Source organism: Daucus carota, chromosome 3 (assembly GCF_001625215.2).
Source record: "Daucus carota subsp. sativus chromosome 3, DH1 v3.0, whole genome shotgun sequence".
Lineage (NCBI taxonomy): Eukaryota > Viridiplantae > Streptophyta > Magnoliopsida > Apiales > Apiaceae > Daucus > Daucus carota.
The window spans coordinates 57,967,364-57,980,512 of record NC_030383.2 but is presented as its reverse complement, the minus strand read 5'-3'; the positions used below and the strand labels follow the sequence as shown (position 1 = coordinate 57,980,512).

Genomic DNA, 13,149 nt, shown 5'->3' with positions numbered 1-13,149 from the left:
GGTCTTGTACAACTCATTAAGTACATCAGACTTCCAATTATCCTAGAGTACTCCAACTGAGAGACTCCCTCACCTTTATTCTTGGATAGATGTAAAGTCATATCCACAGGTGTCCTAGCTTTCTCAGTATCATCCTTAAGAAACCTCTCAAGGATCTTGTCAACGTAATGAGGTTGACTTAGTGCGAGACCCTCTGATGTTCTAGAAATTTGGATTCCTAGAATTACATTTGCGAGTCCCATGTCTTTCATGTCAAATCTTGATTTTAACATGTCCTTTGTGGATTTGATCACTTTTTCATTGCTTCCGGCAATAAGTAGATCATCCACATACAATGTCATCATGACATAACCGCTCTCGTCATCCTTGTAATAGGCACAGCTATCACATTCGTTGATCTTGAAGTTGTGTGCTAACACGACTTCATCAAATTTCTCATGCCATTTCATAGGCGCTTGCTTCAAGCCATATAGTGATTTCACTAATTTACAGACTTTCCTTTCTTGCCCAGGGACAGCAAACCCTTCAGGTTGTTCCATATAGATTTCCTCATCTATATCCCCATTTAGAAAGGCTGTTTTCACATCCATTTGATGCACTGTTAAGTTTCGCATCGCAGCGATTGCAAACATCATCCTTATAGACGTGATTCTCGTCACAGGAGAATACGTATCAAAATAATCAAGGCCTTTCTGTTGCTTGTATCCTTTGATTACAAGTCTGGCCTTATACTTATCAATGGTTCCGTCAGGTTTCAATTTCTTTTTGAAAACCCATTTGCTGCCTAGTGCTTTACAACCAGGTGGCAGGTCCACTAATTCCCAAGTGTGATTCTGTAATATAGAATCAATTTCGCTTTTGATGGCCTCTTTCCACATAGGTCCATCAGGTGAGGTGATTGCTTCCTTATAGGTTTTCGGATCACCTTCTTCGAGCAAATAGGTCATGAAGTCTGACCCAAAAGATTTCTCCGTTCGTTGTCTTTTGCTCCTCCTCACAACCCCCACATTTTCATCATCACTTTCATCATTCTCATTTTCATCATCTACAGATTCATGAGTTCGTTTAGATGTCGTAGGGTGCTCGTTTCTTGGATTACAAGGAAACGTAGTCTCAAAGAATGAGGCATTTCTTGATTCCATGATCGTATTCTTTTGAATCTCAGGAATCTTAGAATCATACACAAGAAACCGATATGCTGTACTATGCGGAGGATATCCGATGAAGATACAATCCACGGTTTTCGGACCAATCTTCACCTTCTTAGGTGTAGGGATCAGTACCTTAGCAAGGCACCCCCACACTTTCAGGTGTTTGTAGCTCGGTTTCTTTTTCTCCCACATTTCATAAGGACTCACATCCTTATTCTTGCGCATCGTAATATTTAAAATATTATTTGCGCTTAAGATGGCTTCCCCCCACATCGATTGCGGAAGTCCAGAGCTTAGCAACATCGCATTCATCATCTCTTTGAGAGTGCGATTCTTCCTCTCAGCCACTCCATTTGACTGAGGGGAGTATGGTGCAGTGACCTCATGGATTATACCATGTTGTGAACAGAATTCCCCAAAAGGTTCAACATATTCACCTCCACGATCGCTACGAATCCTTTTGATTTTCTCAGTTTGTTGTCTCTCGACTTCTTCCTTATAGATTTTAAATTTATCTATAGCTTCATCTTTGCTTTTCAGCAAATATACATAGCAGTATTTTGTACAATCATCTATGAATGTAATAAAATACTTATTTCCTCCTCTTGTTGGAGCGAATTTTAAATCACATATATCGCTATGTATTAGGTCCAGCACCTTGGTGTTTCTTTCCACACGTTTAAAAGATGATCTCGTTAATTTTGCCTCAACACAAGTTTCACACTTATGTTTTGAATCGATAGTTAATTTTGGTATGTATTCTTTTGCACTTAATCTTCGTAAAGTGTCATAATTCACATGTCCTAATCTAGCATGCCATAAATTAGGAGACTCAAGCAAGTAAGCAGAAGAATTCTTCATTTCATTATTTTCCTTAACGGATATTGCATTGAGCTTAAACAGCCCATCACTAGCATAGCCCTTGCCTACATACATACCACTCTTAGACAAAACAACTTTATCTGACTCTATTACAATGCGAAAGCCATGTTTACTCAACAAAGAACCGGACACAAGGTTCTTGCGAATATCAGGCACATAAAGTACATTCTTCAAAGTCAGATTCTTCCCAGAGGTCATCTTCAGAATCACCGTGCCTTCCCCTTCAATGGTAGAAGTCGCAGAGTTTCCCATGTAGAGCTTCTCACCAGCATCAGAAGCTACAAGGCTAGAGAAAGTCGCCTTGTCGGAGCAAATATGCCTAGATGCTCCTGTATCAATCCACCATTCTCGCGGATTAGATCCAACAAGGTTCACCTCAGAGACCGTAGCACAGAGGTCTATATCACCTATCTCCTTGGAGATATGATCAACCATGTTTGCTTCTTTCTTCTTGGTCTTCTTAGGCTTCCTACAGTCAGCAGACCTATGACCAACTTTGTCACAGTTGAAGCACTTTCCTTGGAACTTCGAAGGCTTCGAAACTCCTCCTTTGGGTGCCAGTTTAGCCCCTTTCCCGGAACTGGTCTTCTTGGATTTGGAGCTTTGAGCATGCTCCACCACATTTGCCTTTTCACCGGCAATATGCTTCTTTCCAGATCCCCTGTTATTTTCTTCAATGCGAAGTCTAACAATCAGATCCTCCATAGTCATCTCCTTTCGCTTATGCTTAAGGTAGTTCTGGAAATCTTTCCATCCAGGAGGCAGCTTTTCAATCACAGCAGCAACTTGGAAAGATTCCGTGAGACCCATCCGCTCGGCATGCATCTCATGAATAATCAGCTGCAACTCTTGCACCTGACTGTCAACAGTCTTGGAATCCACCATCTTGTAGTCAAGAAAGCGTCCAACAATCCACTTCTTGGCACCGGCATCTTCGGTTTTATACTTACGATCAAGAGATTCCCATAAGTCCTTGGATGTTACCTTCGAACTGTACACATCATACAGCGGGCCAGTCAGACCATTAAGCACATAGTTCTGACAGATATAGTCGGTGTGCTTCCATGCATCAACGGCAAATACCGCCTGCGCATCGCTCTCAGCAGTGAGCATTGGTGTCTCTTCTCTCAGATAGCGAGACAAATTCAGTGTGGTCAGGTAGAACAACATCTTCTGCTGCCACTGTTTGAAGTTCGTTCCGTTGAACTTTTCTGGCCTTTCAGCGTGAGAAGTAGGCACATGAGGCACAGCTGGCGCAAAGGGCGCAACAGGCGCAACAGGCACAGCAGTCCCATTCGGCTGAGGAACATGTCCTGCCGGACAGTGTGTAAGTGGAACACTGAACTGACCAAAAGTCATCTGTCCCGCAGGACCATAGCCCGGAGGCGTAGTCCCAGAACCGTAGCCCGGAGGCGTAGTCCCGAAGCCGAAGCCCGCAGGTGTAGGTCCAGAACCAGAGCCCGCAGGCGTAGGTCCAGAACCAGATGGCACACCCCCATCTGGATTAACCAGTGCGTTGGGGTTAGCCTGCGACTGCTGCGTCTGACCCCCATCTGGATTAACCAGTGCGTTGGGATCAACAGCCGTACCGCTCGAGGGGATAGCATTGTTAACATTCTCCATTATACTGTGAATCAACACGCAAACAAACCAAATCAGATCAACCACAGATGTAAAACAGAATATAAATACGCTTTAAGATTGTTATACAATCTGTGAAAAAGCCAACAAAATAATACGTGCGTTTGTGTGTGTGACAAAACAGTAGACGTAAGGAGACAGAACAAAGCGAAGGATATATGAACGAAAATCCGAGTCCAGTGCGTAACTGTCTCCTTAAAGCGTATTTCGCCCTCACCGTGTGCGATGAACGATCGCCTCCCAGGATAAAACGGATGAACGATGCAGCAAGCACCTTCGACGAACAAGAACAAGGTCTGAAACTATCACAGACGCGGCTAGGGTTTTGGGTGCGGGAGAGGCTATATATTTTTCGTATATCTAAAACCCTAAGCTATAATGAATATATATAGGCGATGCAAGGCTTGTGCGCTACGCTTCACAATTAATTAAAACGCGTTTAATTAATTTACGCGGTTATAAATTAAATCCGAAATCAAATCGAATTAATTTAAAACCAAACAATTAATCCGAAATTAATTTCTGTCAATTTAATTGAGCCCAAGCCCAGTGGAAAAGTCCGTAATTCTTCGGGCCCAGATTTTGCTGCATTCGTGTCCGCAGGTCGCACACGCGGAAAAGCCCGAGGCTTGCGAAGCCACGAAACTCCCCTCGAAATCCCACAATTTGCACCCCCCCCTGCGCGCACGTAGGTGGTGGAGCATAACACTAGTAACACATTTGGACACTACCAAAGTGTTTTGCTATATAAAGCCTTTAAAGGCTCTTTATTGAATCTATGTGGGATTCAAGCTTTCTATTCCAATTTTTCCACTACCAAGGAAGCAACTTTGGATCATCATAACTCATCCATTCCTTAGTCGTTTTGAGTGAATAAACATGCATTGGAAAGCTCTCTCGGAGGAGAACATAATCCAAGCATAACCCGCCACGAGCACGTAGCCGAGCCTCACTCAAATTTGTGCTCAAAATGACAAACTTCCAACAATGAGAAAGCTGGAAGAGAGTGCTGTTGGGAGGGATTGCTCCTACGAGCTGGCTACAACTCAAGTCAAGCCCCTTGTCAGCAGATTACAGCGCACTCTCTCCCACAAGCAGCAATCAGAGCTCAGGCTCCAGTTCCTCATCTTTGGATTCGGAGCAATACCAAAATATGTTCTACAATCTTTCAAAGGAGAAGCCTGACTATTTATTGTCAGGCTAAGCTTGAACTGATGCAGAGCAAGCTTTTGCAAGGCAGGACTCAAATGTTCAGTAGCTGATGCATTATATGACGATGAAACAGCTACATGATCATGTTGCAGGAACAAGGTTATCGCGGTTAGCATTAGCCTCAGGAATGTGGACATTTTTCTCAGTTCTTTATAGCTCACGAAGATCGCAGTATTTAAGTACAAGTTTACAACCAAAGTCATTTAGTTCCATCAATTGACTAAATCATCAAAACCCTCTGTCCCTCAGCATTAAAATGCAACAAACTTGCACAATATTCAACAGTCAGTGCTTTCTCGACTATAGTGACTTTGTCTATCGAGAACTCGATAAAATGATCGTTTAAATTTGTAACAGACCGAATTAAACCGTTTAATTTTGATTTGGTTCGGTTAGATTACAATATCAAAATAATAGATCAAGAGTGCTGGAATCGGACTAAGAAATGAGAATGAGTATTTTAAGTACACTTTTTATTATATTACTCTTGATTTTTTACATACATTTTAACATGTTTTAAAGGAACTCTTAAAATTATTGTTTTCTATACTTTTTTTTGAATAAAAATAAGTAAAAAATAGTTTAATTCAAAAAAATTAAAAACAATAATTTTATGGGGGCCAAAACATATTCAAATGTGATACTAAAATATTATTAATTCAAGTTGTTATAATAAAATATATTATATTAGTTCCACAGAAAATAGTACATGTCTGGGTGAAACAAGCTTTAAAGATTTGACTTTGCAATTATCCAAAAGCTTTAAAGATCTCCTGTATCCAAATGTATCCCAATCTTCCCCCATTCCAATTGGATTCATGGCAGGCTCTTGTACACTATTGATTCTTTAATTAGTGCACACAAAGGCATATCCAGAGCACATAATCTTCTCCAAGACATTCTCATTAACATCAAAAGCAGGATTGCATTATCTAAGAGCAATTCTTGTTTGCTAGCCAATTGTATATACGCTTTTGTGCTTTAGCAGCTCTATGGATCTTTCAACCTTCTTATATATACTAAAGAGCTGTTGCTTATCGACCGGCAGACTGGCTAGTCGAATATTGACCGAGCCAAGTTGCTCGAGTTCATATTCAGCCGAACCGAACCTTAGTCATATAACCGTATAAGTATCTTTTAATGAGAAAGATTTATTCCGCAAAATAGACAAGATTTTCATGAAATTTTTAAGGAAATTAAGGATTACAAACAAATATAGAACCTTTCCTTGTATTTTATGGCAAAAGCTGAAGATTAATGGAAAGCAGTCAATAATATGGGAAGAACATTTAAAGATGAAGCCATAAAATATCCATAAACCATTATTAATATCTCAAATAAAGTTGAGACAATCCAGATTTCGCGAAAATAAAAGGAGACTAGTACTGATTCTTAAAAAGAATTCAGCATTAAGCAAACAAGGATTGACAATTTAAAGAGTCTTGAGAAGATCCTCTGCGCCAGAAACAGTGAATTCTCCCCCAGCTTCGATGTTAATAGTCTGAACCTTGAGATCATCAACTACCGCAGCGAACCTGCGAGAACGAACACCGAGCCCTTTCTCAGTAAGGTCAAGCTCGAGGCCAAGAGCATGAGTGTATTTGCCGGATCCATCAGCCAGGAACTTAACAAACTTGGTGTCTGGGTAAGTCTTTGCCCATGCCTTCATCACAAATGGATCATTAACTGCAATAAAAACACATTTCTCCATTATAATTGCCCTTCCCCAACAATTAGGGGGTAAATATACCATACATTCACTCCTTAAACCAAGGAACGACAAAGATAGACCACGACAACCAAAATTATTCATAAGGATGACCACAACATAGGTATGCAGAAAATAAAATTAAAATCACTGCAACATACGCCTCTAATAGTCTTATAATCCTCGATGTTTACATTTATTCAGTATTGCAAACCCTTCGACATTGATCACAAAAGGCAAACACTCACAATTATATATCCAGCAAAATCAAAAGTAAAATAATTAAGAAAACAATTAGCTATGGTCAAAGCTCAAGAACGAAAAGTTCATACCACTGATCAACAAGATCTCACTGACACCCTTAGCCTTGAATTCCTCAGCTTTCTCAATAAATCCAGGCACATGCTTCACACTTTCACAGATCCAAACAACAATTATCAAAATAAAATTCATATAACATGTGTATGAAAGTATAATATGTGAATTGAAGTTAATTGGACATCATACTCACACGATTAGGTCAAAATAATCTCAAATACATAATTAATCAATTATTTAAGAGGGAGAAGGGGGGGGGGAGAGGGAGAGGGGGAGAGAGAGAGGGAGAGAGAGAGAGAGAGAGGGAGAGGAGGGGGGAGAGAGAGAGAGAGAGATGAACCTGCAAGTAGGAGTGAAAGCACCAGGAACGCCAAAGAGGACAACCTTCTTACCAGCAGCAAGGGAGTGAACGGAGACCTCCTGAAGCTGATCATACTCGTCAAAGTAAGCGAGAGTTCCGTCGGGAATGGAAGCACCAACTGCAATCGGAGCCATTTCTTCTTGTTTGAGAGAGAGGAAATATTATTACAATCTCTGTGTGTGTAGAAATGTGTTTGACCTTGTAATGCACTTCGAGTCTTTGTCTAATGTCCCAATTTATACACACTCGCAAGCTGTAATAATAAATGGGGTGCATTGAATTAGATATTAAAGGATTTTTAATTATTATGAAATTTGGGAATATTCGATTCAGATTTTAGAAAACATATCAAAATCTCTGAATATTCAATTAAAATTTTTAATTATATTATAAAATCTTGTGATATTCAGTTAAGATTTTAAATTATACTATATAATCTGATGATATTTCATTCAGATTATTTATAATAATCTATTAAAGTTTGATAGTATCTTGAAATTTAATGACAAATATCAGAGGATTGATCATTGTATTTTAAGATATTTGAAATCTCACCAGAATTCATGAAATTTTGAGATATTGTATTTAAATTTTAAACATTCTCATCAATTTTATGACATTTTAATGAGAATTTGCTAAAATCATATCAGATATAATATATCAAAATTTATAAATATATTAAATCTAATAAAATATCAATTAAATACATTTATAAAATATTACATGCCGATATCATTTATTTACTATTTCTTTTGGAATATACCAATTTCTTATTTTACATCTACCAACCCATTAGTCGTACGAATCAAATACCGGCAAGACAATATTATATTAATGTCAATTATCTGAAATTTGATAGAATTTATTAAATATATTTTATTCGAAATGTGATAATGCTGTATGGTGTGATGAGTATTTTAACTATTCTTTTCTCAGTTAATAATGTACCTGGACACATTTTGGTCTTTCTACGACTCTGATCAAATTTGAATCAATTAGAAATAAAGATACATATGTTAAGTTAGAAATGCTCGAAAACCTGTTTTCCTTTTAGATAAATTTAAAATAAGTACTTCTTACTTAAAATAAAATAGTGGAGTAAAAGTTAGAAACAAGATAAGACAAGTGTTTGGGAAATTAGCATCAGTCCTGAAACAAAAGTTAGCATTCTTAATTTTTTATAAGTGCTTCTACACAAGTAGTACGAATAAATGTTTGTAACTTATAAACTCACGAGCTGGGCTTTTAAGTCGTAAACAAACATCACCTTAGAGTCGGAACTTAAAATAATTCTATGTTTGTTTGTCTACCGACCGGAAATCAAAAATAAACTGGAAATTGATTTAAAATTAAAAATTAATTGGTAAAATTAATCAAAAATAAACTAGAAACTAATTAATATTTAATTAAAAATGTTTTCCTCTCTTCTATTTTTAATTGATCTATCATTTAAATACTTTGTTAGGAATCAATAATTTTTGATGATAACATAAACATTTTGTAACATGTCTTACTTAGAACCTTTATCAAATTTCAGTTGTAATTGTTATGTTTCTTGTCTTTGGGAATTATCAACGGATGGGTAGAATAGGATGGCTAATTGTAAATATCCAATGCCATGTAATTTTATCTAAGTGAAGGATATTCAACTGATGAGATGTAACTATTCAACTGATGAAGACTGGATGATGTTTCAACTGATGAAAATCAAGCATTCAACTGAAGACAAAGTGTTCAACTGATGATGCTGAGGAATTCAACTGATGAGACTGGAACAGCATTCAACTGATGAAGTTTGTAATTCATTCAACTGATGAGCCGGGCATTCAACTGATGAAGTCAAGAGCAGTTGAAAGTAACCAGAACTTTCAACTGATGAAGCAAAGAGCAGTTGAAAGTGACTAGAGCTTAAGTCTGACAAATCACATGGATCGAATTACACTAAAATAGACATGGAAGCCTAATTAGGAAAATAAAGAAGAAGCAGAAACATACTTATCTCATGCAGTGCAATCTGGATCAAATCAAGATGATGGTCAAAGATGAAGACATCTCAGAAAGCATGCATAAGACAAAGTTGTGCAGCATTGTTTTTAGATTAGAGTGCATTTTGTATTCTAGCTAGAAGCTTTGTAAAACTTGGAGTATATAACCAAGTTAGTAGCATCAGTTGAACTTGTTAAAATTACTTGAGAGAAAAATCTGAGAGTTAGAACTTGTTGAGTGATGAACCAGCAGCTGTGCGAATTGTAAACAATCCACAGATTCTTCTATATAAAATCTCACGGGTGGATCATTCAATCCACCCGTATTTTTAATACTTGGTGTTTTTCTGTTTACTGTGTTTTAGTGTATCATCCTTGAATCTTTTAAATTTGTAAAAGATTGTATTCAACCCCCCCCTTCTACAATCTTTCTCATAGTTGGTGTAAAATAACAATTGGTATCAGAGCGAGGTTCCCAACAAACAGGGAAAAAGATCAACACTGCTAGAGAAAGATGGGAAAGAAGGATGCTGGAGTGAAGATTCCTGTTATTGACAAAGACAACTATTTTCACTGGAAAGTGAGAATGCATCTGCATCTGTTGTCCATTGATGAAAGCTATGTGAACTGCATTGAAAAAGGACCTCATGTCCCCATGAAGGTCTGCACAAGCATGGGAGCTGATGGTGAAGACATGGTAGGTAAGATGATTCCAAAACCTGTCCATGAATATTCTCAAGAAGATACTGAGGAGGTGCACAAGGACAAGAAAACCATGAACCTTCTGTTCAATGGTTTGGATCAAGAAATGATTGATAGTGTTATTAGCTGCACAAGTGCCAAAGAAGTTTGGGACACCATCAGGACCATCTGTGAAGGGAATGAGCAAGTAAGAGAGAACAAAATGCAGCTTCTGATTCAACAATATGAGTCATTCCATTTCAAGGCTGGTGAAAGTTTGAGTGATACATTTAACAGATTTCAAAAACTGTTAAATGGTCTAAAGCTCTTTGGAAGAGTATATCAAGTTAAGGATTCAAACCTGAAATTCTTAAGAGCTCTTCCCAAAGAATGGAAACCCATGACAGTCTCTCTCAGAAACACACAAGAGTTTAAAGACTATACTCTAGAGAGACTGTATGGAACCTTAAAGACTTATGAGCTTGAAATGGAACAAGATGAAGAGATTGAGAAAAGCCAAAAGAAAGGGCATTCATCTGTGGCTCTAGTTGCATCTCTGGAGGACACTGTCAAGGACAAGGGAAAGTCTCAAGTTGAAGAAACTGAGAAGTTGGTCAAAGAGGAGAGCTCAGAGTCAAGCAAAGGAAGAAGAAAGGAGAAAGAAGTAGCTGACTCTGGTGAAGAAAGTGATGGAATTGATGAGCATCTAGCCTTCTTGTCAAGAAGATTCTCCAAACTGAAATTCAAAAAGAATTTTAATTCTGCAAAATCTTTTAAAGGCAATCCCAAGTCTGATAGAAGCATGGTAGACAGATCAAAATTCAAGTGCTTCAACTGTGGGAATGCAGGTCACTTTGCAAATGAGTGCAGAAAGCCTAAAGTTGAGAAGAAGTCAAGTGAAAACATTGACTACAAAAAGAAATATTATGAACTTCTCAAACAAAAGGAAAGAGCATTCATCACAAAGGATGATTGGGCAGCTGGAGATGATTCTGATGAAGAGGAGGAGTTTGTCAATCTAGCTCTAATGGCCAACTCCACAGATCAAGAAGAAAACACTGGAAGCAGTAGTCAGGTATTCACTACAAACCTAGTTGAGTTAACTAAAGATGAATGCAATGCTACCATTAATGAAATGTCTACTGAACTGTATCATTTGCATGTTTCTTTAAAATCTCTTACTAAGGAAAACAGTAGAATTAAGGAAGCTAACACCTTTCTTAGTGATAGAAACAGTGCCTTAGAAGCTCAATTTATTGAATTTGAGAAGCTGAAGATTGAGTGTCAGACAGCCAAGGATGATCTCTTGGTTGTTCTGAAGAGAGAAGAGGTCATAAGAAAGCAGCTTGATAAGGAACAAGAGATCATTGCCAAATGGAAATCTGGTAGAGATGTTTCCACCAATATCATTAACATGCAAGGCAGAGAAACCTTTGTGGAGAATGAATGGAAGAGGAATAAGAAAGTGCTTAAGATATCTGAGAACAGTTCAGGTGATGAGAATACTGATGATGATCATCAGTTGAAGAACAAAGTCTCAACTGATGAGAGTCATCAGTTGAACAAAAACTCATCAGTTGACAAGAATGTTCTCAAGAAGCTTAACAAGAAATATGGTCCTGTTAAAAAGAATTTTGTTAAAGGTGAGAATAGTTCTTCTGAGACCAGTGATAGTGTTAATAACACTCTTCATTCTAGTAACAAGAACAAGAAGAAGTTGGATACTAGTGAGCATAAATCTGAGGAGACTAAAAAGAAGAAAGGAAATAGAAATGGCAAAATAGGAGTTAACAAGCACACCAATTACACTCCCCATGCTAGTGCTCTTAGGAAAACCTGCAGTAAGTGTGGTAGTGTAAATCATTTATCTGCTAATTGTAAAACTGTGATTGCTCCTAATTTGTCTTTGCCTATTCCTATGACATCTGTTCCTCACATGAATTTATCTGCTATGAATATGATGCCTGGTTTATTGCCTCACAATCCTTATTCTCAGCCTAACATGCCATATATGTTCAATCCTTATTTCAATGCCTTTAACATGCCTCAATTTCATTCAAACTTGCATGGAATGAACAATGTATGCATGCCTCAAAGGCCTGTGTTTGAAAACAAAGTTGATATTCCAGTTTCTCAACCAAAACCAAAGATTGAACCTATTCAATCCAAGGAAAAGGTTGAGAAGGTGGAAAAGGTTGCTAAGACTAACAAATCTGGACCCAAAGCAATTTGGGTACCAAAATCAACTTGATCTGTTTGTGAAATGTGTGCAGGGAAACCACAAGAAGAATTTGTGGTACTTGGATAGTGGATGCTCCAGGCACATGACTGGTGATTCCTCCCTGCTCACAAAGTTTGTGGAGAAAGCTGGCCCTAGCATTACCTTTGGAGATGACAGCAAAGGATATACTATGGGATATGGCTTGATTGCTAAAGAGAATGTCATCATTGATGAAGTTGCATTGGTGTCTGGTCTTAAGCACAACTTGCTTAGCATCAGTCAGCTCTGTGACAAAGGTTACAAAGTCAATTTCACTCCTGCAGCCTGTGTTGTCACCAAAGGAGATGACAACAATGTGGTTCTGATTGGACAAAGAAAAGGAAATGTGTATGTAGCTGACTTCAATTCTGTCAAGTCTGAATCTATCACTTGCCTTCTCAGCAAAGCAAGCTCAGATGACAGTTGGCTATGGCATAAGAGATTGTCTCATCTAAATTTCAAAACCTTGAATGAGTTAGTAAAGAAGGACTTGGTAAGAGGTCTACCAAAGCTGGAATTCTCAAAAGATGGACTTTGTGGAGCCTGTCAGCTAGGAAAGCAAAAGAGAAGCTCTTTCAAAAGCAAGACTCTTTCATCAATTGTGAAGCCCCTTCAGCTCTTGCATATGGATTTGTTTGGACCAGTCAACATCATGTCTATTTCAAAGAAGAAATATTGCCTAGTGATTGTTGATGATTTTTCAAAATTCACTTGGACTTTCTTCTTGCATTCTAAGGATGAAGCTGGGAAAATCATCATCAATCATATCAAGGCATTAAACAACAATCCAGATGTCAAAGTTGGAAGGATAAGAAGTGACAATGGGACAGAATTCAAGAATTCTGTGATGAAAGAATTTTGTGAAGGAGAAGGAATTATTCATGAGTTCTCTGCACCAAGAACTCCACAACAAAATGGTGTTGTTGAAAGGAAGAATAGAACTCTTATTG

The 13,149-nt window shown here is 38.1% G+C and overlaps 1 protein-coding gene across 1 annotated transcript; it reads right to left on the bottom strand.

Moving 5' to 3' along the window:
- Window positions 1–6,195: 6,195 nt before the first annotated feature.
- LOC108213067 (peroxiredoxin-2) lies at window positions 6,196–7,510 on the bottom strand. The gene is made up of 3 exons (XM_017384808.2): window positions 7,253–7,510; window positions 6,927–7,006; window positions 6,196–6,572 (listed from the first exon to the last, which is right to left on the bottom strand). Exons 1-3 carry the CDS (start codon window positions 7,405–7,407, stop codon window positions 6,319–6,321), a joined length of 489 nt encoding a protein of 162 aa, XP_017240297.1. The 5' UTR covers window positions 7,408–7,510; the 3' UTR covers window positions 6,196–6,318.
- Window positions 7,511–13,149: the final 5,639 nt, after the last annotated feature.